Here is a 26030-nt window from a genome sequence, read left to right on the forward strand (position 1 = left end):
TTAAACGACCAGACTTAACGAGATTAGGGAATTCGGGTTTAATTGCAAGTGAAATGAAACCATATGGAAGAAAATTGAAAATTTGAAACTACTAGACTATGATGACCGTCGTTTGAGTCAATCAAAAACCTAATTATTCTAAATATATAGAGCAAGTAGGGTATCGTATCACAAGGAGTATGTGGTCATTGCAATTCGTGTAACAGGTTTAATATTATGAAGTAAATGGTTTTAGTGCTGATCACACAAGCAATAGTTTAAATTAAGAAAACTAAGCAACAAACGAACAAGCGAGTTGTAAACAGTTAACAAAGCAAATCACACCCGGGAATTCAAGTAAGCAATCAAACAGTATCTCATGCAACCTAACATATTTATTATTAACGATTAACTAAAAACTGGTCAACCAGACAAAACCTTAGACGTCAACAATTACTTTACACACGGAACTGGTTATCAAACAGTCCTTGCCAGTGTGACTTAGTTAAGGGTAATTGTACGTTTTATCGTATTCAATCTAACCAAACAGTTATATGACTAATTATCTAGCAACTGGTAACAGATCGTTCAAACCAACGTAAACCTAAACCGACCGAACACACAGAAATACTAAACATCAATAATCATATATCAATCATCGATAATCAAAACATAAGTATTCTTAATCACAAGAGAAAAACTGTAAAGAGTTACAAACTATACATCCCGGGTGCGATTCTAGGAGATTAGCCGAGTCTAGACATCATTGAATCTTCGACATGGATGATAGAATTCATATGTAGGATCTTCACACGAGCTAGGATGGTAGAAATCGCCTATAGGACTGTTGGAAATCGCCTCTTGGTTGTAAAAACGGAGTTAGGGTTTCTTGTTGATGAAAAAAAAAGTTATAAACAAAAAAACCCGTCTGCACCACCCATCGCGATACGCGATGGGGTCTTCATACGCGATGGACCAGAAAGTCAAAGTTATTTTTAACCCCCATAGCGATAAGGGAGCCCATCACGTATCGCGATGGGTCTCCTCACCAGCAATTATCATTAAACTTCTCGTTTCGCGTGCTGCATATCTCGGGTCTTCATTCCATGCTACAGCAGGTCCATATTGAGCACTTAAATATCTGTGACCTGAAATCCAGTAATACACGTATGACGTATTGAGAGTTCTAGAATAAACAGTTAAAACTAAACAATAAACGAACTAAAACATATACAAATTAACCCGCCATCAGACTAAAACTGCAGATTTGGACAAACCAGAGGGACGAAAATCACAGTTCACCGAAATAAGTATTATAATAAAGAAATAGTGAAAATACATGTCTACCCTGATTTAATGATTAAATTTAACGGGGTTAGTGATTTGGATGTAATTAACAATAACTAGGAAACATGGAAGGTCATATGCAAAAAGTAAACATTTTGGACTAAATTCGTATTATTTGTCAAACAAAAAGGATGTTACTTTTTACTCTAATAATAATAATAATGATAATAACAAACCGAGGAGCTCACTAACCCCTGTGCAAACCTTTCTCTTTCTCCTGCCTTCACTCTCTCCGTACGAGCAGTAATTATTATAAGCTAAATCTCCGTCACTCTCAGGTGAATTAAGCCATGGATTACGTCACAATTGACGCTTGAAAAAGGTATATAATCTTCATAATTCAACTCTTAGTTCATACTCGCACTCAAATTAGCAATTAGGTCTTCTTAATTTAGGGTTTTCGTCAATTGCTAGGGTTTTGGAGTGTAATAACGGAGAATACGGTTTACTGTGACTACTAATTGATTGGAATTGAGGAAACGAGATGACGGATTTAGATCAGTTGTTGACGAAGAAGGTTGCGGATCGGTATTTAAAGCGAGAGGTGCTCGGCGAAGGTACTTACGGTGTCGTGTTCAAGGCGATTGATACTAAGGTATGGTTACACTGCATTGTTAACTGTTATAATCAGCTTATCGTAGGCGTGAGATCGGTGCGGTGACTAAAAATACCGATACTGGAAACGAGTGAAAGCTCGTACCGAGTTAGGTATTGGTACTGTTTTAAATAGTGGAATACCGTAATTGAATGGCAGGGATAGTGAAAACATGAAAAACGATTACCGTTGTGTTTGGACGTTGCTGGTTCGGTACGGTACTGGTATTCGGTAAATAAGTTCATCCTTAGCTTATTGCTATGATTTGTCTGTTGCTATTATGGTGTCGTGTTCAATGCGATTGATACTATGGTATGGTTACACTGCATTGTATGCTGTTATTATCGGTACTCGGCTTAGCGTAGGGATGAGATAGGTACTGAACTAATATACCGAAACAAGTGAAAGCTTGTATTGAATACGTAACGATTTTTCAGGTTCATATTTTGAAAATACTGGAAAATACTGAAACCGAATGCTAGGGATACTGAAAACATGAAAAACGAGTACTGGTAGTGGTTGTGTTTGGTTGTTTCAGGTTTGGTACGGAATTAAGTAGAAAATGCTCATCCCTAGCTTATCGCTATGACTTGCATGTGCCTCTGTGGCTATGTATGTGTTCTTGTGACTACTGAGTCTCATGGTCTGTTTTGATTCTTCGTGTTTGGGATTTGTTAACTTAACAGATTATGCTTATAGGCATATTATTATGAATAGGCTATTTTACGACTAGGGTAAACTTGTTAGTTTGTATTTGTGGAGAAGAATCTGTTTAAGCAATATAAAATTGCGATAGCAAATAGCTTATTTAACCCCTAAATAAGTATAAACATAAGCACTTTTCTCATCCAAACAGTCGAAAATGTTTTTTTTTGAGAAACACAATAAGCCGTTGAATGTAAGCTCATTATGAAGCGTAAAGTAACTTCAATGATGTATTATGTTGTGTTTATATACTCTTTTTAATCTTTGTTCATACAGTGGTGATGTTTGGTGACCCATGATACATGTATAATGCTATATATATTGTTGTACTAATGCTATTTCTGGTTTCTGCGTATCACTTAACTGATACAGTGGGTGTTTGATATTCAGATTGTTTGTCTATAAACATATTTTTGAGGCTAAAATTTTGTTAAAATGATACATATGTGGTATTATATTTACTATTGGCTTCTGGAACAGACAGGACAAACGGTTGCAATAAAGAAAATTCGGCTTGGGAAGCAGAAGGAAGGGGTGAATTTTACTGCTCTTAGAGAAATAAAGTTACTGAAAGAGATTAAAGATCCAAGTATAATAGAGCTGATTGATGCTTTTCCTCATAAAGGGAATTTGCACCTTGTATTTGAGTTTATGGAGACTGATCTTGAAGCTGTTATTCGGGATAGAAACATTGTTCTTTCGCCCACTGATATAAAGTCATACCTGCAAATGACATTAAAAGGACTTGCTGTCTGTCACAAGAAATGGGTTTTGCATAGGTAATAATATGGGACCCAAACTTTATCTTTTTTGTGGGTGTAAATTTAGTTTATCTAACCAAAACAACCATCACAGATGGAAAAACCTGAAAATACACTTCAAAAATATTAACATCTGTAACCATTGTACTTGATTTCATCTGTAAAACTAGGATTAATTTCATATATATACGTCCAAATATAATATACTAATTACCCTGTCGAAGCACGAAAAGTATCATACATATCTTTTCATAGTAAATGATATAAAATCACTTATAACAGTTCCTATTATCATCTTGGCGGGCAGTTTTCTATTCGTTTATTCAATGAAATAAAGTGGTGTAAGTGATTTTATTTTATTTACTATGGAACGGATAAACATGATAAGTTTTAGTATTTTGGAAGTGTATGTAAGATATTATAAAATTTAATATGATATACAAATATTGGACATGCAGAGTTCCTTAAACCAAATGCTCCTAACAGTGTTTTAATGTGGCATGATGTTACAAATATAATTTGCTTCTTTTCGCTGCATACATTATTTATGTGTTTTCTTAATTGTTTGAAAATTTTCTTGGCAGGGATATGAAACCAAATAATCTTTTGATTGGACCTCGTGGACAACTAAAACTTGCAGATTTTGGTTTGGCACGCATATTTGGTAGTCCTGACAGAAGGTTTACTCACCAGGTAATCTTTTCATTCAGTTTATAGTTGCTGGATGTTATAAGCTTCTTTTTGACAATTTATGATAGCATGTTTGGCATCTGGTAAATCAGTTTAATACTAATGTTGCCTGAAGTGAAACATATTATTTTTGGATTGATGACTGTATCTCTTGATTTATAAGCTAGTGTTATTTATAGACGATATATGGCAATTCAATTAAATTTCTACTTCATACATTAAATAGATAGTTTTTGTTTTACCATAATTCCAATAATGTTTGTTAGATTATAGCCATGTATTGTATTTCATATGCTGGGTAGCTTGTTTTTACTTTTTAGTTCACTTTTTTTGGAAAAGAAGTTACTGGCACGTGTTGTTTCCCATTTCTTTTCTATATTTTATTCTTTGAAGATTCACTTTCAATCATGTGAAATATCGAATCGAATTAGTTGAATAGAGAGAAATTGATTTGATTTATTAAACATAGCCTGTTGAATTTAAACATTTTTATTACTGAAGGTGAAGCATATGAACATATCAAATTGTTTGAATCACTAATTGACAATCAAAGGAAAACATTTGATTCAACAGACTGTTCCAATAACGTCCTATATAATAGTTTGATCGACTCTGAGGGTAGTTTCTTGTAACATCTGCTTTCTTGCAATTAAGTAAAATCTTTTCTTTTTAAATAATATGTTTCAGTGTTTGGCATAGTGTTGTATTCACAATTTGCATAACCACATAACTTGTCCTGGGTCAGCCGGTCAGGTTCGTGGGTTCATATAACCAACCTGAACACCAACCAGTTTACTTGATTGTGTGGAAAGTTGAACCTTAACCCAGATACATTTGATTCAACAGACTGTTCCAGTAACGTCCTATATAATAGTTTGATCGACTCTGAGGGTAGTTTCTTGTAACATCTGCTTTCTTGCAATTAAGTAAAATCTTTTCTTTTTAAATAATATGTTTCAGTGTTTGGCATAGTGTTGTATTCACAATTTGCATAACCACATAACTTGTCCCGGGTCAGCCGGTCAGGTTCGTGAGTTCATATAACCAACCTGAACACCAACCAGTTTACTTGATTGTGTGGAAAGTTGAACCTTAACCCAGATACATGTAACCTGTGTAACCTGGTTATTTAAATGGGTCAAATGGGTTGACGGGTTAAATGAGGGTATAAACGGGCTGGTGTGAATTTATAGTTTTTTAGCTTGTTAGTTTCTGTTTTAAAGGGATTGGTCAGATCAAGCCTAGCCTGACCCATTAATTAAAAGCAGATTTGATTTATATTTTTGTAATTTAAACATCCATGAATGCACTAATTTTGATTTGACCATCATTTGTCCTCATTTGATGTGATTAGGTTTTTGCTCGATGGTATAGAGCACCTGAGCTATTATTTGGTGCAAAACAGTATGGTCCCGGGGTTGATGTTTGGGCTGCAGCTTGTATTTTTGCGGAGCTTCTTTTGCGCCGCCCTTTTCTGCAGGTAAGTTCATGTTGTCTGTGTTATACCTTCACTTAACTTAAATCATTTTTTAATATAGATACTTAATTTCATATATATATTTCTAAAAGTTTCAAAATTTCATGTATATGTTCTTGTAAATTTCATTATATCATATTTACTCTTTCAAAACAATAGAAACTACTAATATCATATGTATGAAATTTTTTTAGTGTTTTAAAAAGGTAAGAATTTTATTACGTAGTTTAGAAGGATATGCATGAAGTTTTGAACTTTTTAGAAGGATATATATGAGATCATCTATAAATTAACGCACTTGCAGTAAAACCCTTGCGACTCTCTTATCTTTTACAGAACATGGATGATTATAATATAATAACCATCTGTGACATCATCGCATCAATTTTAATAAGTTTTATATGGCTTGTTTTCTGTTATAAAAACACAGGGTAGCAGTGACATCGATCAATTGGGGAAAATATTTGCTGCATTTGGGACTCCGAAAGCATCTCAATGGTCAGATATGATTTATCTCCCTGATTATGTTGAGTACCAGTACGTTCCCGGACAGCCACTTAGAACATTGTTTCCAATGGCAAACGATGATGCATTGGATTTGTTATCCAAGATGTTTGCATACGATCCAAAGGCCAGAATCTCAGCACAACAGGCATTAGAGCACAGGTAACTGTTTAGATTGCTAGTTTAGATTGTTAGTTTAAGTATTGTAAACTTGAGGGACTAAACACGTAAAATTGATTTTGTGGTAGGTACTTTACATCTGGACCGCCACCTACTGAACCGGCTTTGCTTCCAAGACCACCACCAAAACGGGAGTCTGTAGATTCAAAGCCTTCAGATTTTGGTCCAACCGTGTTATCGCCCACAAGAAAGTCAAAACGAGTGGTCTCACAACCTGAAAAAGTTGATGATCATGGTATTGGTAATGAAAGAAGTGGGCCCGCACCGATGTCACTAGATTTTTCTGTTTTTGAAGCAAGGCCGCCAGCTAGACCAACGATTAACAGGTACATATAATCTACGTTATTAAGTTTAATTTTTGCAACCTGCAAGCTTAAGTGAAAAGTTGACTTCATTCACCCTTTGAGATCGGGTTATGTGATTTATATCTGTTATTTAGTTTTTCTATAAATAGGGATTAAGAGTTATTGTTTGTTATGCTGGATTTGAGTTGATATTAAATCTTGGTTAAGTTAACTTTCATTCCTTATTAGTTAAAAGCAATTAATAATTAGGATTGACTTTTTAATCTTCTTTGCACAATTATGGACAAATAAATTTTAAGAAAAATTTTAAATCTATGATATGGATTCTAAGTTAAATTAACTTTCATTCCTATTGGATTGAAGCTATTATCTTTCTTCATTATTAATTATTGTGAATCGATAACTTCCTATCTTGGCCCACGAGTTTCTTTCATTTTATTCTTTTTGAGGGAAATTTAAACATTTAACTAATATGCAATGTTGCATTTTTCAATGGGACATAGGAAGTTATCATCAAATGCCATGTTTAAGTTGAATAATTATAATGGAACTGTTTGACTACCGATTACTTATCTAAAGCAACCTTTTATAATGACACAATGTAAGAAAACTCGTGGACAAGTTTCGAAAACATATTTTGTTTCCGTGTAATATATTTATTACCTATGAAAGTATGAAGAAGTAAATTTGGCATACATGCGCATTGCAATTTACAGCCATTTTAATTTTAACTGCAAATCGAACCTGATCAAACATTTATGAACAGCTGTTGCTCGATCCCACAAAAAGTTATATTATTAACAAGAATATTTGTAGGTTATTTTAGTAATTATATATGCAAGTATCTTGTTTGTCATGAATATGATTATTCACTTTCCATCTATTTTACATTTTTGCCATGCAGTGCTGACAGAACTCATTTAAAGAGAAAGCTAGACCTTGAATTTCAAATCCCCGAAGAAGACGAAGATTGATGAAATCTCAACGATAGGTTGTCGATCATACAATTCTATTATTTTTTTTTGTGTGTTTTGAGATTAAGCAGAGTGAGTCGTTTATGTTGTAGCAAGGGGAGGCTTGGGTTTGATTTATGTCGAGAATGATTATTCTGTAGTCCGAGAACGATCGGACATGTTTGGTTATGTTGCTAGATTGTAAAAACATTAAAGAGCCCATCCAAGCTTAATACAGTTTGGGTTGTAACACTAGTTTTGATCTAACATGTGCACAATCTGTTTTTAATCATAAAATAACACAATTATGTGTATTTCATTTCAAGTAATTGTTTGGCTCCTAAAACTCAAAGCTGTGTTTTTGGTAGTTTTGGTTTTGTTATCCAAAAGAGGGTTGCGGCGTAACTTGTTACCAGTTTACATGCAACTTTATTGTAATCGTTTGAAAGTTAAAACTTATCTATTTTATTTCAAGTTAAGAGACCGGAATTGAATGATATGATACATAGTATGATCGAATAATATAATCGAATAATATATTATATAGCACACAGTATGCTTTTGTATAATAGAAGTCTGATGAAACCATGATAAAGATGCGATTACGTCACCCTTGTTATGGTTCTCCATCACATAAATTCTCTCTTAACTAAGGACGACCAACCCTTGGCCGGGGTCTTTACCTTGAAACTTATACAATCGTTCTATTTCCTTCGTAGGCGTGCTCAGAAGTTATTTTAGGTATTATAATGAGTCAAAATAAAAGTTATTTTAGGTATTTTAGACGTTCTATTCACTATCCGACTATTTTTTAAACATATTTTTCATCACAATTTTTTTATTCAATCTAACGACCAACCAGTAAAAAAAATTCTATACATATCCAAAGAGTAAAACACAATCACAATTATAAAACAGCTTCTGATACGATAACTCCTTAAAATAATTTAGTAAAACATATAATTGATATGTACTACAAGTTCGATCCTCACCGAGTCCACCTAGGTTAGAGGTGCACAAAATACCCGGTTCCGGACCCGATCTGGAACCAGAAATAGCCGGTCAAAACCCGACCCTACCATACTCGAAACCCGGAAAAAACCCGGTAGAACCGGTAAAATACCCGACTATACAGAAACCGGTTCCTACCCGAATCCGGTTTTGACTTTTGTTGACCATACCCGAAATCGGTTCCTACCCGGTTCCTGAAAATACCCGGCGCACCTACAGACTTTCGTCACACATTGTTTACGCCAAAGAGTTTTGCTATTATGATGTCACGACTGTCAACTGGCATCCGACGATATAATTTTCAGATCAACACCCAAATCAAACTCTGACTTTAAAACAACATAACCAGATCAAAATAAGACAGCTAAGCTCTCTTAATTTGAGGATTGCGACGTCTAACATAACACACAAGAAAGTTGCATTTGAAAAAATAAATAAATTATCTTCTTCCTATTAATTAACACCTTATCCGAATCGTATTAATTAACTTCTTTCATTTTCTCCCCCCACAAATAATCTACCAGTTGCAGGTGTTCTTCAATGGCGAACACAATCACAATTAAACTATAATAATAATAATAATAATAATAATATCAATTCTCAATCACTTCAATGGCTATCGCATCTCAATCACACGTCAACACCTACTTCTCCGCCTCATCCTTTCCAATCCTCACATCCAAACACCACCAATTCCTCAACCCTAATTTCACTCCAAACTTATTATTACTATCAACAGAATGTATTATTAACAAGCATACACTCTATCGTACGGATTGTACTCATCGTGTTATTAGAAGCCGGAAGACGAGAACCGTGACGTCAGCGGCGTTAGGAGGTCTGCTCGGTGGAATATTTAAAGGTGGAACAGATACCGGTGAGGCGACTCGACAGCAATACGCGGCTACGGTTCAGCTTATTAATTCGCTTGAGGCGGAGCTGAGTTCAGTTTCGGATTCGGTTTTGAGAGAACGGACGGATGGATTGAAGTTACGAGCGAGGCAAGCGCAGCAGGCGTTGGACTCTTTGTTGCAGGTAAGCAGTTAGTTGGTTAGTTAGTTAGTTAGTTATGAGTTTTTCGGTTATGAAGTTATGGCTTAACTGAACAATTGGTTAATTGTTGGACTCTGTGTTGCCTGTAAGCAGTTAGTTAGTTAGTTAGTTACGACTTACGAGTGTTTTTGGTTATTCGGTTATGGATTAACTGAACAATTGGTTAATTGTTTGTTCGGTTCATTATTGGATTCTCTGTTGCCTGTAAGCAGTTAGTTAGTTAGTTACGAGTGTTTTTGGTTATTCGGTTATGGCTTAACTGAACAATAGCTTAATTGTTTGTTTGGTTATTTCAGTTATTGCTTAACTGAACAATCGGTTAATTGTTGGACTCTCTGTTGCCTGTAAGCAGTTAGTTGTCAGTTACGAGTGTTTTCAGTTATTCGGTTATGGCTTAACTGAACAATCGGTTAATTGTTTGTTCAGTTCATTGTTGGACTCTCTGTTGCCTGTAAGCAGTTAGTTAGTTGGTTAGTTAATTACGAGTGTTTTCTGTTGTTCGGTTATGGCTTAAATGAACAATAGCTTAATTGTTTGTTCGGTTATTTCGGTTATGGTTCGGTTAATTAGGTTATTTGCTTACCCTAGCTCTAGGAGTGTGCTTGGCTCGGTTATTAGCCTAAGTCCTCAACCGAAACTGAAACTGAAATTGAAGTTATTGGTTAATCTGGTTTTTTAATCAATTGGTTTTTGTTTATTTGGCTAGTTTGTTGGTTTTCGGTCCGGTTCAGTTAATTTCAGTTAATAACCAAAACCGAACTTGGGCTAAAATTTTGGATTCTCTGTTGCCTGTAAGGAGTTAGTTACAAGTGTTTTCGGTTATGGCTTAACTGAACAATTGGTTAATTGTTTGTTCGGTTATGGTCCGGTTAATTAGATTATTTGCTTACCCTAGCTTTAGGGATGTGGTCAGCTCCCTATTTAGCCTCAACCGAAAATGAAACTGAAGTCATTGGTTAATCTAGTTTTTTAGTCAATCAGTTTCGGTTAACCGGTTCGGTTTATTCAGGTAGTTTGTCGGGTTTTGGTTCAGTTAGCTTCGGTTAATAACCGAAACCGAACTTGGGCTAAGTTTTGCTTAGAAATACATGAAATGGAGGTATAAACAAGAAATTTATGAAATGAAGGTATAAAAGCTAAAAATATATGAAAATATAAATGGTTCGGTTGGGTTTAAAATACGATAACCAATTTTTGGTTTGGTTTTCAGTTCGGTTTTGGTTAACAGTTCGGTTATTGCTCACCCTTATCTAGCTCCATGGCTTACTAATCTGTATAACTTGCAGGAAGCGTTTGCTATAGTGAGAGAAGCTTCAAAAAGAGTTCTAGGTCTTCGTCCGTTTGATGTTCAACTAATAGGTAAATAAATGCTTTAAGTTCATCTATTAAACATGAATTGAGAAATGAAAATTTGAGTTTTATGGGTTTAATTTTTTGATATTGGGAATTTGGAAATTAGGATATGTGTTCTAAAATTAGATTTCTGCAAACCAAACATCACCATCTAAAACTACTTGTTTTTATCCAGTATAAAAGGCTGCTTATGTTTATTATTAAGTGTAATGTGATGTAATGGTAGTAAGTTCACCTTTGGGTGGAGTGAGAATGTTTGATGTTAGCTACATACAAATAGGCTATATCTATTGCTGCAGTAACAATTGTTAATTATGCGAGTGTTAACGATTTCATATTGTTTTTGTGATGATATAGGTGGTATGGTACTTCATAAAGGAGAAATAGCTGAAATGAGGACAGGAGAGGGAAAGACTCTTGTGGCCATTTTACCAGCTTATTTAAATGCATTAACTGGTAAAGGAGTCCACATTGTTACAGTTAATGATTATCTTGCAAGGAGAGATTGTGAATGGGTTGGTCAAGTTGCTCGTTTTCTTGGACTCACGGTTGGCCTAATCCAGCGTATGCCTATTATTTTCTTAAATTCTTGTCGTTTATTGTACGTTAACGCTTGTATTTAGGTAAGTTATTATTGCCCTAACAGATTTATTTGGACAGAAAACATGACAAGTGAAGAAAGGAGGCAGAATTACTTGTGTGATATCACATATGTCACCAATAGTGAGCTTGGTTTTGATTATCTGAGAGACAATCTTGCCATGGAAAGTAATTTTTATGTTTATGCAGAAACAAATCAAATATTTTATATCACCCATTTTTTTTACTTATAGTTTAAAATAATTCTACTTGGTCTACAGAGTGTTGATGAGCTTGTTATAAGGGGTTTCAATTACTGTGTGATCGATGAGGTCGATTCTATTCTTATAGACGAAGCAAGAACTCCTCTTATTATATCAGGACCTGCTGAAAAACCAAGTGAACAATACTATAAAGCTGCTAAATTAGCTGCTGCTTTTGAACGAGATATACATTACACAGTAAGGAAAGATGGTTACAAATACTTTTTTTGTTTTACTGAATTTGACATCAAATTAATCATAATTTAATTGCAGGTTGACGAGAAGCAGAAGAATGTTTTACTTACAGAACAGGGGTATGCAGATGCTGAAGAAATTCTTGAAGTAAAAGATTTATATGATCCTAGAGAACAATGGGCTTCATTTATCTTAAATGCTATAAAAGCTAAGGAGTTTGAAGAAACGTGGATCGACTCACTGGTAGACGATCTACTTTCCTCGGGTGTGATTATGCTATTTCACCGATGGTTTCTCTTGGATCTGGGTTCTTCCACCTACAAAATGAACAGCACCGTAAACTTACCCCTCAGAAAGGGACAGAGGGGTCCTCTTTGGGGTAACCTTCCGGTGTGAGAATAAGTATTTGTGGGAGAAGATAATAATATGTGAGAGTAAGGAATTTAGAGTGTATTGCTTAATAGCTGAATACTCTGTAATTGGATGTTATCCAGTGTGTTATCTGATGATATTGGATGATCTTTCCTTGTGGAGTTGATGCTGTATTTATAGTGCTAGGGTTTCCACTGATTGGGCTCAGACCCAATTAGGGTTTTGTTGGCCTCCTCCAATTGCTCTGCGCCACGTGTCCTTGGGGACACCTGGTGCTTTTTCATTGGTTGTAATCACGTGGTAGTCCATGAATTATGCTGAGTTGTCCACCTTTCATTGGCATTTGTCAACATCAGCATATTCTTATTCCTTAAAAAGATACCTTCTGGAAGGTTGTCTGACGTGCACAATCAAGGTTGCCTTAATCCTGATTTGGATAAGGACGAGGTTGATTATGTGCATGTGTGATATGCGCCAATCCTGAGGATGCGCGAGGTCTTCTCTTTATTCTCACGCGCAGATGTTTCATGCGCAGATGTGATATGCACGAGCATGTGATATGCGCCGCGCGCTGATGCGCCACGCGCATATGTGATATGCGTGAGCATATGTGATGCGTGAGCATATGTGATGCCTGGGCATATGATGCCTGAGCATGTGTGGTGCCTGGGCATATGATGCCTGAGCATGTGTGATATGCGTGAGCATATGTGATATGCGCCATGCGCATAGGTTTTGGCTTTGTGCCTTCGTAATGTCTTGATTTCAAGCCTCTTGTCTATATCTTGTGGGTTGACCCGCCTTGCTCGGTGTTGAGGCGGGTACATACCTCTTCAGAGTTATTTCTTAGAGACGTGAATTATATTATTCGTGGAAAAGAGGTTCTCATAGTGGATGAGTTTAGTGGTCGAGTTATGCAGGTAATTTAATAACTTTACAATTCTTTGGTTGTTTTTCTAATATACATATAATAATTCTTGTTACTACTAGTTAAATATTATATATATACTTGTTACACCAAACAAATTATATTTTCCATTTATAGTTATATATTAGTTTTGGACAAAAGTGGCAATTGGCAGCTAATTTTGTAATTAACCTTCTTGGTTTTTTGTTGCCATCATTTGCAATTTTCATGGGATATCTAATATGGAATAAATGTAAGTTTAATGAAAATTTAAAATCTGGTTGCTTTTATCACAGGGTAGGCGTTGGAGTGATGGGCTTCATCAAGCAGTGGAAGCTAAAGAAAGATTGCCCATTCAAAATGAGACTGTAACGCTGGCCTCAATCAGTTACCAAAACTTCTTTCTTCAGGTTCTGTTAATCGGCTTATCATTAAAGGGTTGAGAATTTATTATTAGACGGATCATTGGTTATGTAACGGATTAAAATTGGTTCAGGTTAAGAGAAGAAAAATCTTAAAAGTTCATGCAGATAAACCAAGAATAGTATTGTGTATTAAATAGGGTCTTCATATATTGAGAGAATAATACTACATTTGAATGACTTCTAGATATGATAATTACGTCTAGTCTAATACATACATTCAATATCCGTAAAATGTTATAGAATAGCAAAGTACTTTTCAAAAACTTTGGTAACAGTTTTTTACGTCCCAAGCTTGTTTAGGCTAATATGGTAATTATGTTATTAGTTTACCAAATACGGGCAAAAAGAACTTTTGATAAAACTGACTTTAATTACCAGGTTAGGACATAAAAAAGTATAACTACCACATTGAACCATTTATGAAGAGTACGTTGCTTGGGATTTACCTTAAATATCAATACCAGGACAACATCATTATCAGAATCTTTAATGATTTATGTAGCTGTAATGCTGCGTTCGTATGCGTTAAAATACACTTCGGGTGCTTTTGAAATTTGAACCATTCTTTGTAGAAATATTTAATTTGACTGGCTTGAGAACCACTTAAGTTAATGTGTTGAAATTACCGCCTCTATATGAACTTACCTTTGTAACTTTTACAGTTTCCAAAACTTTGTGGCATGACTGGCACAGCTGCAACCGAGAGTTCAGAATTTGAGAGTATTTACAAACTCAAAGTTACAATTGTCCCAACAAACAAGCCTATGATAAGAAAGGTGCATTAATTTGTAATATTCCACATGTTCTCTTTGGTTTTTGTTAATATAAATAACTAATAAAGAAATAATATGGCCAAACACAGGATGAGTCAGATGTGGTGTTTCGAGCAACCAATGGAAAATGGCAGGCGGTTGTTGTAGAAATTTCTAGAATGAACAAAACGGGCCGGCCCGTGCTTGTTGGCACAACTAGCGTTGAGCAGAGTGATTTATTATCAACACAACTTCGCGAAGCTGGAATCACTCATGAGGTTATACTTCCTTTTTTTTTCCATATATATATTTTCCCCAACGACTGAGCACAAAGATTAGGGAAAATTGCACAAAAGCTAATGAACTTTGGTTTAATTTCTTTTTTGGCAACACACTTTATTTGCACTCACAAAACAGTTCTCTTAAAAAGTTTCATTTATGATAATCTTCTACTAAGGTAAGCGGTTTTTAAAGTGCCATGTCAGGAGAAAAAGTCAACATGATCAAAGCTACTGATAGATTAGCGTTTTGGATTACCTTAAATCAATTTTCTTAAAAAAGTTTGATTTTTTATCAAACGTTTTGAAAGTTGATGGTTACAGCAAAACACAGACTTAATTATTCATTATGAAGGTTTTAAAATAACCTCAGTTTGCCATCAAAATAACCTCAGTTTTTTCCTTCACAAGTAGTTTCACTCACATTCTGACTTAAATTATTCATTATGAAGGTTTTAAATGCAAAACCAGAAAATGTGGAGCGAGAAGCTGAGATTGTGGCACAAAGTGGTCGGCTAGGGGCAGTCACTATTGCTACTAATATGGCTGGTCGAGGAACAGATATCATTCTTGGTGGTAATGCAGAATTTATGGCTAGGTTGAAGTTACGAGAGTTGCTCATGCCAAGGTATTATTATTGCATATTATGTTTGTTTGTTATCATGTTTCTATTCATTATGTATCAGCACTTAAAATCATATTAATGCTGCAGTGTTGTTAAGTCAACTGAGGGAGTTTTTGTTTCCGTGAAGAAAGCTCCCCCAAAGAAGACATGGAAGGTTTGTCTACGCCTCTTTGTAGGGGTTGGTTTTGGGTTCAGACCGAATCAAAACTGAAGTTTCGGTTTTAGAAAACTGGCATTTCGGTTTTCTAATTTAAGAAACCGCTTGGTTTCGATTTTACATACAGCTTTTTGGCTTGAGATGTTTGGGCTGGAAAAAAAATGATCCAAATTTATGCAAAAGAATAAATATGGGCCTGAAACTTTCGATCAAAACTATTTGTTAACCATTTATTCAGGTTATTTTTTAGTCGGTTTTTACAGTTTCAGCTGGGTTAATTGGCTTTTTGCTTATCCCTACCTTTTTGTATAAATACCGTGGAAGAGGCAATTTCAATATGTTTATATTTAAAAGATTTGTATTATCATTGTAACAACACTGCCTTTTATAATCATAGTTAACAATTGTATATATATTTGCGGGTCAACCCAGTCCGATCCGTCTCAGTTTGGATCTACCAATAGTTCATGTCATCTCTTACATGTTCATGTTTTGCAGGTGAGTGAAAGCTTGTTCCCATGTGCACTATCTGAAAAAACCAGCAAGGTTGTTGAGGAAGCTGTACAGTCAGCTGCCAGCTCATGGGGTCGAAGAGCTTTACCTGAGCTGGATGCCGAAGAGCGACTCTCTTATGCTTGTGAAAAGGTGACACCTGTTTAAACAGATGATGAAAATATATTATAGATGACTTGATAAAGTTTATTGCAAATTTCGTAAAACAACTAATGTTGTGTAGTATTTTGTAGGGTCCCACGCAAGATGAAGTAATTGCTAAATTGCGCCAATCATTTTTAGAGATCGCAAAAGAATATAAAGCCTACACAGAGGAAGAAAAAAAGAAGGTTGTAGCTGCTGGAGAACTTCATGTTGTTGGTACAGAACGCCATGAGTCACGACGAATTGACAATCAGGTGAAGTTTTTATCTTTTAATGTGATTTAGCATTATACACGCAGAGTCGATCACTCAAGAACCTTAAATATGTTGAAAGATTGAGAACCAGTATAAACGACATAAAAGGCACACATATGGCTAAAAACAACACAGTGCCATTTTTGTAAGTTGTGCCATATTAATAGAAACGCCATTGTGTTTTTGCTATATTTGTGCATTTTATGCGTTTTATGGTGCATTTAGTATTTGTTCTCACCATATTAAGGTTCTCACGTGATAATTTACATATATGTATCTAGCTATGCTATGCTATGCTATGCAACATAGCATAGTGTAGCATAGTTCTTGGTTTTATTTACATACATATGCACTTACATGTGTGAATAATATTTGTACTTCCAAATGTATACAGCTGCGCGGGCGAAGTGGGAGGCAAGGGGATCCCGGAAGTATCCGTTTCTTTCTCAGTCTTGAAGATAACATCTTTAGAATATTTGGTGGTGATCGGATTCAGGTTTAAACTCTGTCTTATATTTTTGTTTCTAATTATATATCATTTAGATCTTAGTGAACATTAAAACTGTTAGGGCATGATGAGAGCTTTTAGAGTTGAGGATCTACCGATTGAATCAAAAATGTTGACAAAAGCACTCGATGAAGCCCAAAGAAAAGTGGAAAATTACTTTTTTGACATCCGAAAACAGTTATTTGAATATGATGAGGTTTGAACAGTCAAAGAGACCGTGTTTATACAGAGAGAAGAAGAGCTTTAGAATCTGAAGATCTCCAGTCTCTAATTATTGAGTATGCTGAACTCACAATGGATGACATATTAGAGGTTTTTAATATATTGCTACTTTTGATTTTTATTTATTTATTTATTTATTTTGGAATTTTAACAGGCAAATATTGGTCCTGATACTCCTAAAGAAAACTGGGATTTTGAAAAGCTTATTGCCAAACTCCAGCAGTAAGTTCATATTTCAATATCTGTTAATTATTTTTACCTCTTTATGTAAAATTACTAATTATAATAACTTATTTGACTGCAGGTACTGCTATCTGTTGACTGATTTGACTCCAGATTTACTTGCGACCAATTCTTCGACTTATGAAGAGCTGAGGAATTATCTTCGTCTTCGTGGACGTGAAGCATATTTACAGAAAAGGGTAATTATTACTCTTGCATATGCGGGTGCAAACGAGCCGAGCTGCTCGCGAGCTACTTGAGATCGGCTCGTGAAAAAACTCGATCGAGCCGGGCTTAAACGAGCCCGAGCCCCAGCTCGAGCCTAAAAGTGAGCTCGTTTAATAAGCCAGCCCGAGCTTTACTTATCGAGCTTGAGCCGATTCGCGAGCCTAAACGAGCCTTTCATTAATATAAAATTTTACAATATGTATTTATATATCTTTAATAATTATTAATTAATCTATACAATGTTATGAAAAATAACTAAATAGTATATAGTATGTTATATACAAAATTATAATTGGAAAAAAACTATATGATAATAATTATAAATATATAAAAATTAATTAAGAAATAGTAAACGAGCCAAGCCTGAGCCGAGCTTAAGCTTTAGAAATAGAGATCTAAACGAGCTCTGTGAAAGTTAAACGACTCGGGCTCGGCTCGTTTGCACCCCTACTTGATTATAAAAAAGAAAGTCAGTAGGTTGACTTTATGAATTACATTATCATTTACTTAAGTAAGCTATACTATTTATAGGATATTGTGGATAGAGAAGCACCGGGATTAATGAAAGAAGCGGAAAGATTCTTAATATTGAGCAACATAGATCGGTTATGGAAAGAACACTTGCAAGCACTTAAATTTGTTCAACAAGCTGTAGGCTTACGTGGATATGCACAACGGGACCCGCTTATCGAGTACAAACTTGAAGGATACAATCTTTTTATTGAAATGATGGCACAAATAAGAAGAAATGTTATATACTCTATATACCAGGTTCGGTATCACTTCTTCCATATATAATTAATTATATTTGTTTGATATTATAAAAGGAAAATGTTATTTTTGCTGATTTTTCAAAAGCTGCTGATGTGGCATCTTTATTTCTAGTGTTAATTTACATGTAAAATAAGTTAAAAATGAGATTGGTTGCTAAAACCAGTAATAAGTTATAAGTAAATTTTATATTTTGCATTGGATGATTGTTATCTGATATATCTATTCTTATCTCAGTTTAAACCCGTGATGGTGAAAGATCCTGCTAAAACCCGCAAAGATGGTTCAAACGGGTCGGTTCCCCCACCATCATCTGTCAGCTCTGAGGCCAAAGTATGACGTGGAATTTGCAAATATTATTTTTGAGTCTTCAAAGGCGAAACCATAATGTGTATCATATATCTTTGAGTTCATCAACTTCCAAAGATGATTTCATAGAGCTCATGTTATGAAACTAAAGTTACAGAGCTAGTATATTACTCTCTTACAATCTTATTTAATTAATTGTAGAATACGTGGTGATGATTAAATATAGATGTTGATTCGGTTGAGGGCGTGCGTGTGTCGGTTTGAGAGCCTTAAACCGACCAATGCGCAGTCGGAGTTAAAATATTGTTGATTCATTTGAGGTTACATAGTCACGCATTATCAAATCTAGTGTTAAGTGGTGATGGATATTAATATATAGCATATGTATAAAGGTGAATACTAATTTTCTTTTTGTACTTTGTTAACGATTTTTTATAAACTTTTGTTTTATAAGATAAAAATATTTTAAGAATTAATTGTCTTACGACAAACGCATAAATGTAGTAATTCGTAAAGGTTAGCCTAATAGCAAAAATAACCGACAAACAGGGATGGTTTGGCTAAGCCATTTTCTAAAAACATAATTTTATGGTTCGGTTTTTGTAATAGGCTCATGTTAACTAATTCACATTTAAGACACTTCTTGATTCTTATGGTTAACTAGAGGTGCACAAACCGGGTATTCTTATGAACTCGAACAGGACATGGTTAACAAAAGTCGAAACTGGGCGAGGATAGGAACCGATTACGGATATAGTCGGGTATTTGAGCGGTTCCATTGGGTTTTTTTCGGGTTTCGGTTAGGGTCGGGTTTTGATCGGGTATTGGCAGAACCGGTTCCGGGGGAAACCCAAAGCCTAGTCCGTACCCGCGGGTCGGGTCGGGTCAGGTCTGGTCTGGTTCTGGTTGTTTTGTGCACCTTATGGTTAACTAATAGAGTGGTTTCACCCTCCCTTAAGTACACATTCATCACTGTCTATAATTAACAAAATGTTAGGACATTAACGCTTTTCAAGATCGGTCCTTCTCGTGTTTATTTGGTCGTTAGAGTCATTTATGTTTGTTGGTCTGTTAGTGTCCGCTCACTTCAGTTTACAATAGACACGAACACGAATTTTTATTCATATCCGTAATTTCTCCTCCTGTCCGTATGATCCCACCGGTGTTCCGATCACTTTCTCCTCATCTCTATCATCATCCATTTCCATCATCCAAACGCAAGTATCCGTTCAGACGGAGAGAAATCGAGGAATTGAAGCCCTAACTCTGCAAACGATGATCTCAATCCTCCCTAATTCGAGCCCTAATAAGTTCAGTTTGGTGATACATGAACCAGTTGACTCCGACTCTAATTATTATTTCATCTCTCTCTTTCAATTAGCCCCAAAATCAGGCGAGCTAGGGTTTTCACGAAACTAATCGTCAACGGAGAAGAGAGTGGAAAGTGATAACGAGTACGATTCTTCATCCGAACGAGCTTAAAGCTGGTTTACATCCTCTCAAGGAGTCAAGGTAGTATTATTTATGCATATGCTTACCTTCAGTTGTTGATTTGGTGTCTGTCTGCTATAGGATCTTTGAATATAGCTATAGTTTGAAGTTTAAACATTAATTAATCAATTAGGTCATTTGCAATCGGAAGCTGTTAGTACTCAATTAGTCAGTCAGTTGGTTTATTTATTCATTAGGTTTGCAGGTTTCTCAGTTGAGCATCTTATTATAGTAAGAAGAGTAACTTAACTGTCATATCTCTATATATTGTTTGATGTAGGGATGTGTATGATTCAGTTAGTTTATTAGCTTAAACCGGATTAACTTATCGGTTCAGTTTATTTGATTAGTTTGTCAGTTTTCGGTTTGGTTAATACTTAATAACCAAAATCAAACTTAGGCGAAAGTTTTTGCTTAGAAGTACATGAATTGGATGCACATTATATACATGAAATGAAGGTGAACAAATCACAGCATATAATAAAAAAACATATTTGCTGTCAAACACGCTGTGATATGAAATATAAACTCTGCTTATGATCTGTAATGTAATCCGTTAATTGATAATTCATTAATCTGTTATATTATTATGAGTATATGTATTTCGGTTTTTGGTGTTTTTGTTATTTGACATTCCATCAATCTATTTTGTTGTATTCAGGGCAGCTCTAGATCTTAAAAGTCGAGTTTTCCTTGTTGAATTTGAGAAGTTCCGCTCTGAAAATAATCAATCAAGCTACCGGTTCGACGGATTCAAATACGGATCGTAATTAAGCAGGTAAGCTTATTCGGAGCCCTAATTAGCTGATTCTAATCGTTCTGAGTTAACTCGTAAACTATTATTATTATTATTATTGTTATAATTCCGGTTCGATTCATTGTTATTAAGCTTGATTCAGAACCCTAACTCGTCCAATTGTTGAATTATTATCAGTTTGTTGAATAACTCAAGCTATCGTATCAACTGATTCAAATACGGATCGTAATTAATCAGGTGAGCTTATTTGGAGCCCTAATTAGTTGATTCTAATCGTTATGAGTTGATTCGTAAGCTGTTATTATTAATGTTATAGTTCTGGTTAGATTCGTGCATAATAAGTTTGTCTGCACTGCGATTTGGAACCTTAATTAGTTGATTATAATCGTTCTGAGTTGATTTGTAAGCTGTTATTGTTAATGTTTTAGTTCTGGTTCGATTCGAGCATAATAAGTTTGTTTGCGCTGCGATCTGGAACCCTAGTTAGTTGTTTTTAATTGTTACGAGTTGATTCGTAATCTGTTATCATTAATGTTATAGTTCTGGTTAGATTTGTGCATAATAAGTTTGTTTGCACTGCGATCTGGAACCCTAGTTAGTTGTTTTTAATTGTTACGAGTTGATTCGTAATCTGTTATCATTAATGTTATAGTTCTGGTTAGATTCGTGCATAATAAGTTTGTTTGCACTGCGATTATGAACCCTAGGATGTTCAATTAGATCATGATGTGTTGCTAGTTCACGAGAACCCTAATTTTGCACTATGATTGTTACTGGAAGCAGGATTTGCTAGATGTTATAGTTTTGTTCGTTAATCGTTTGTATGTTAATATTTGAAAATTGTTGTTCACGAGTAGCTTGTTGATTTTTTCTTCTTAATTCTAGATCTGCGGAATCGAGCTGAAGTAAGAACGATGGAGATGGGACGACGACGTTTAGATGATGTAAGCATCTGCTGGTACCTTTAATCATATCAAATTCTTCTTTACGTCTCATTATTTTGATATAGGTTTAGGGTTTGCTTATGATTTCTGTTTATCTCCTAACATCAACAGACTGGAATTTGTTTAATTGTCTTTTAGATCATGCATTCAATGTTATATGTTCGTCAATGATCACTTATAGTTGGATATTATCCTCTTTGCTTTTTGCCCCTAATTTCAGTTTGTATATGTGTGTTCTGTTGTGTATATACAATTATGCTGAATAGATCTAAAATTTGTGTGATAGGATCATATGAGTGGGAATAGGAGTTTCGGTAGACACTGGCGAATATTGGTAGCCTGTTGGCGAATGTTGGTAGCCCAATGGCGAATGTTGGTAGCCCACTGGCGAATGTTGGTAGCCCAATGGCGAATGTTGGTAGCCCGCTGGCGAATGTTGATAGCCTGGTTGACAACTTGTTTAGAGCAAAACCAAACCGCAACTCAAACAGTAACAAATTTTTCACAAAGGTAAACTAAGCTATATCCTACAACTAGTGTCTTTTTTATCAGCTTATCATAATTTATATTCACTTTAATATTTTTATATGTAGAATATTTCCATGGACCTTCAAGACTCTCCTGTCATAAAACCAGACCGTGAGGCAAATAAACGTTTTAGATCTCCAAGGAAAGTAGTAGAATCCGAGAGCTCTGAATCTGAAGATGATTCACCTATTAAAGGTACCCTTATGTTTTTATGTAGTTTGTTATTAAAATATCGTCTTCTTCAGGCATAAGTGTAAAACTTAATACTGAAGAAAAAACATTAAGTTCAGTTTCGTTGAACAGGATGGGAAGAAAAAAAGCATAAGTGTAAAACTTTTATACATGTAGAAGCAACTATTGAGTATATATGTCGTCACGAAGGTCCAGGGGTAAGGGGCAATACTGGTATTTCTTACAGGATGGGATGAAATTTCAAAGCTGCTTGACAGTGTCAAAACCACTTGGTAAGATGTTCAATATTTGTCATGTTCATTTGTCACCATTAGTGGTGGTAGATTCATCGGGTTGGGTAACAGGTCAAACTGGTAAAATCTAATGTCTAGCTAGGTTGACCCTGAACACTTTTGCTTTAACTTTCTATTTTATGTACATTATTTACTATTTCTAATAAAGTAAGATTATAAATATGCTTATGTTTATATATACTTATGCTTATATATTCTTATGCTTATGTATTTTTATGCTTATGCTTATGTTTATATATGCTTATGCTTATATATTTTTATGCTTATGCTTATGTTTATATTTGCTTATGCTTATGCTTATGCTTATGTTTATAAATGCTTATGATTATATATTTTTATGCTTATGCTTATGTTTATATATGCTTATGCCTATATAATCTTATGCTTAAACTTATGTTTATATATGCTTATGATTATATATTCTTATGTTAATGTTTATATATGCTTATGCTTATATATTTTTATGCTTATGCTTATGTTTATATATGCTTATGCTTATGTTTATATATGCTTATGCTTATAGATTCTTATCCTTATGCTTATATATTCTTATGCTTGTGCTTATGTTTATATATGCTTATGCTTATATATTCTTATGCTTATGCTTATATATTTTTATGCTTATGCTTATGTTTATATATGCTTATACTTATGTTTATATATGCTTATGTTTATGTTTATATATGCTTTTGCTTATGTTTATATGCTTATGTTTATATATGCTTATGCTTATGATTATGTTTATATATGCTTATGCTTATATATTCTTATGCTTATACTTATGTTTATATATGCTTATGTTTATGTTTATATATGCTTATGCTTATATATTCTTGTGCTTATGTTTATGTTTATATATTCTTATGCTTATGCTTATATTTATATATGCTTATGTTTATATATTCTTATGCTTATGCTTATGTTTATATATGCTTATGCTTATATATTCTTATGCTTATGTTTATATATGCTTATGCTTATTTATTCTTATGCTTATGTTACTATGTTTATATATGTTTATGCTTATGTTTATGTTTTTATATGCTTATGCTTATGTTTATATATGCTTATGCTTATTTATTCTTATGCTTATGTTACTATGTTTTTATATGTTTATGCTTATGTTTATATATGCTTATGCTTATGTTACTATGTTTATATATGTTTATGCTTATGTTTATATATGCTTATGCTTATGCTTATGTATTATTATGCTTATGCTTATGCTTATGCTTATATAAGCATAAGCATATATATAATTATAAGCATAAACATAATCTTATGCTTATATAAGCATAAGCATAAGCATAAATATAATCTTATGCTTATGCTTATGTATTAATATACTTATATAAGCATAAGCATAAGCATAATCTTATGCTTATATAAGCATAAGCATAAAAATAAGCATATATCTAATCTTAATACTTATGTTTATATATGCTTATGTATTATTATGCTTATGCTTCTTTTACATATTCTCGGCCCGTTAGCGTATATATTCTTATGTTTATGCTTATATATAAGCATAAGCATAAGATTATATATATGCTTATGTTTATATATGCCTATGCTTATATATTCTTATGCTTATGCTTATGTTTATATATGCTTATGCTTATATATTCTTATGCTTATGCTTATGTTTATATATGCTTATGCTTATATATTCTTATGCTTATGCTTATGTTTATATATGCTTATGCTTATATATTCTTATGCTTATGCTTATGTTTATATATGCTTATGCTTATATATTCTTATGCTTATGTTTATATATGCTTATGCTTATATATTCTTATGCTTATGCTTATGTTTATATATGCTTGCTTATATATTCTTATGCTTATGCTTATGCTTATGCTTATGCTTATGCTTATGTTTATATATGCTTATGCTTATATATTCTTATGCTTATGCTTATGCTTATGCTTATGTTTATATATGCTTATGCTTATATATTCTTATTCTTATGCTTATGCTTATGTTTATATATGCTTATGCTTATGCTTATGCTTATATATTCTTATGCTTATGCTTATGTTTATGTATGCTTATGCTTATATATTCTTATGCTTATGCTTATATATGCTTATATATTCTTATGCTTATGCTTATGTTTATGTATGCTTATGCTTATATATTCTTTTGCTTATGCTTATGTTTATATATTTTTTTGCTTATGCTTATGATTATGTTTATATATGCTTAAGCTTATATATTTTTATGCTTATGCTTATGTTTATATATGCTTATGCTTATGCTTATGCTTATGCTTATGTTTATGCTCATATATATTCTTATGCTTATGCTTATATATTCTTATGCTTATGCTTATATATTTTTAATGCTTATGCTTATGTTTATATATTCTTATGCTTATGCTTATGTTTATATATGCTTATGCTTATATATTTTTATGCTTATTCTTATGTTTATATATGTCTATGCTTATGTTTATATATGTTTATGCTTATGTTTATATATTTTTATGCTTATGCTTATGTTTATATATGCTTATGCTTATATATTTTTATGCTTATGCTTATGTTTATATATTCTTATGCTTATATATTTTTATGCTTATGCTTATGTTTATATCAAGTCGCATGAAATGGGATTGCCCGAACCGTCCTCTTGGAAGCCAGCCACATCCTCGACCCAAAGCTCGCTTGGTTACCACTGGTGAGGATTCAGATCCGATCGCCACTCCTGCCTACACGTTTAGTGAAGAGGACTACTGTCGTCTCCAGCGTATTCTAGACTCTCAAACGTCTACCCTTACTCCACATGCCAATGCGACCGATTCTGGTGCGTTTCTTAGTCTTGCTTCATCTTGGATTATTAATTCTGGAGCTACTCATCACTTGACTGGAACCGGGTATTCTTTCCAAAGCTCCCACCAGCCAGTTGATGTTTATTTCTGCCCTGTACTTGGGTTTGGAGTTGGATCCATTAACGATTCGTCCAACTTAAGCCTCTCCTCTATTCTCTTTGTTCCTAAATTTCATGATAGCCTTTGTTCTGTAAGCAAACTTACTAAACAAAACATTTGCTCCGCTAAATTTTACATACTCACTGTATATTTCAAAAACTAGGAACGAACTGTCTGATTGGCATAGGTTTTGAATCAGGAGGCCTCTACCGTTTGACCTTCCCGTCACGTCTTACAACGAATGCTTGTGATT

At 34.1% G+C, this 26030-nt stretch overlaps 3 protein-coding genes and 1 long non-coding RNA gene across 4 annotated transcripts; all 4 read left to right on the top strand.

Moving 5' to 3' along the window:
- Window positions 1–1542: 1542 nt before the first annotated feature.
- On the top strand, window positions 1543–7735 carry LOC143613293 (cyclin-dependent kinase D-3-like). The gene is made up of 8 exons (XM_077087043.1): window positions 1543–1670; window positions 1760–1921; window positions 3107–3405; window positions 3972–4080; window positions 5432–5557; window positions 5985–6220; window positions 6307–6564; window positions 7448–7735. Exons 2-8 carry the CDS (start codon window positions 1811–1813, stop codon window positions 7515–7517), a joined length of 1209 nt encoding a protein of 402 aa, XP_076943158.1. The 5' UTR covers window positions 1543–1670; window positions 1760–1810; the 3' UTR covers window positions 7518–7735.
- Window positions 7736–8999: 1264 nt separating this feature from the next.
- LOC143613306 (protein translocase subunit SECA1, chloroplastic-like) lies at window positions 9000–19002 on the top strand. The gene is given in 21 exon segments (XM_077087049.1): window positions 9000–9542; window positions 10847–10919; window positions 11271–11477; window positions 11574–11676; window positions 11773–11953; window positions 12029–12163; window positions 13159–13242; window positions 13526–13639; window positions 14317–14430; window positions 14517–14684; window positions 15137–15312; window positions 15397–15463; window positions 15965–16111; window positions 16213–16377; window positions 16772–16873; window positions 16947–17079; window positions 17082–17197; window positions 17262–17329; window positions 17412–17529; window positions 18089–18328; window positions 18566–19002. Coding segments are annotated over 21 exon segments (3036 nt in total). The 5' UTR covers window positions 9000–9119; the 3' UTR covers window positions 18668–19002.
- A 1783-nt stretch (window positions 19003–20785) lies between these two features.
- LOC143613307 (uncharacterized) lies at window positions 20786–22147 on the top strand. The gene is made up of 4 exons (XR_013150090.1): window positions 20786–20906; window positions 21063–21122; window positions 21771–21829; window positions 22116–22147. It is a non-coding gene; the product is annotated as an uncharacterized LOC143613307 (long non-coding RNA).
- Window positions 22148–22192: 45 nt separating this feature from the next.
- LOC143613304 (uncharacterized) lies at window positions 22193–23066 on the top strand. The gene is made up of 3 exons (XM_077087048.1): window positions 22193–22339; window positions 22423–22552; window positions 22648–23066. The coding sequence occupies exons 1-3, from the start codon at window positions 22193–22195 to the stop codon at window positions 22680–22682; spliced, it is 312 nt and encodes a 103-aa protein (XP_076943163.1). The 3' UTR covers window positions 22683–23066.
- Window positions 23067–26030: the final 2964 nt, after the last annotated feature.

This window comes from Bidens hawaiensis, unplaced genomic scaffold (genome assembly GCF_021521415.1).
Source record: "Bidens hawaiensis isolate Kalapana, Puna unplaced genomic scaffold, B.hawaiensis_p1.1 tig00037149_1, whole genome shotgun sequence".
NCBI lineage: Eukaryota > Viridiplantae > Streptophyta > Magnoliopsida > Asterales > Asteraceae > Bidens > Bidens hawaiensis.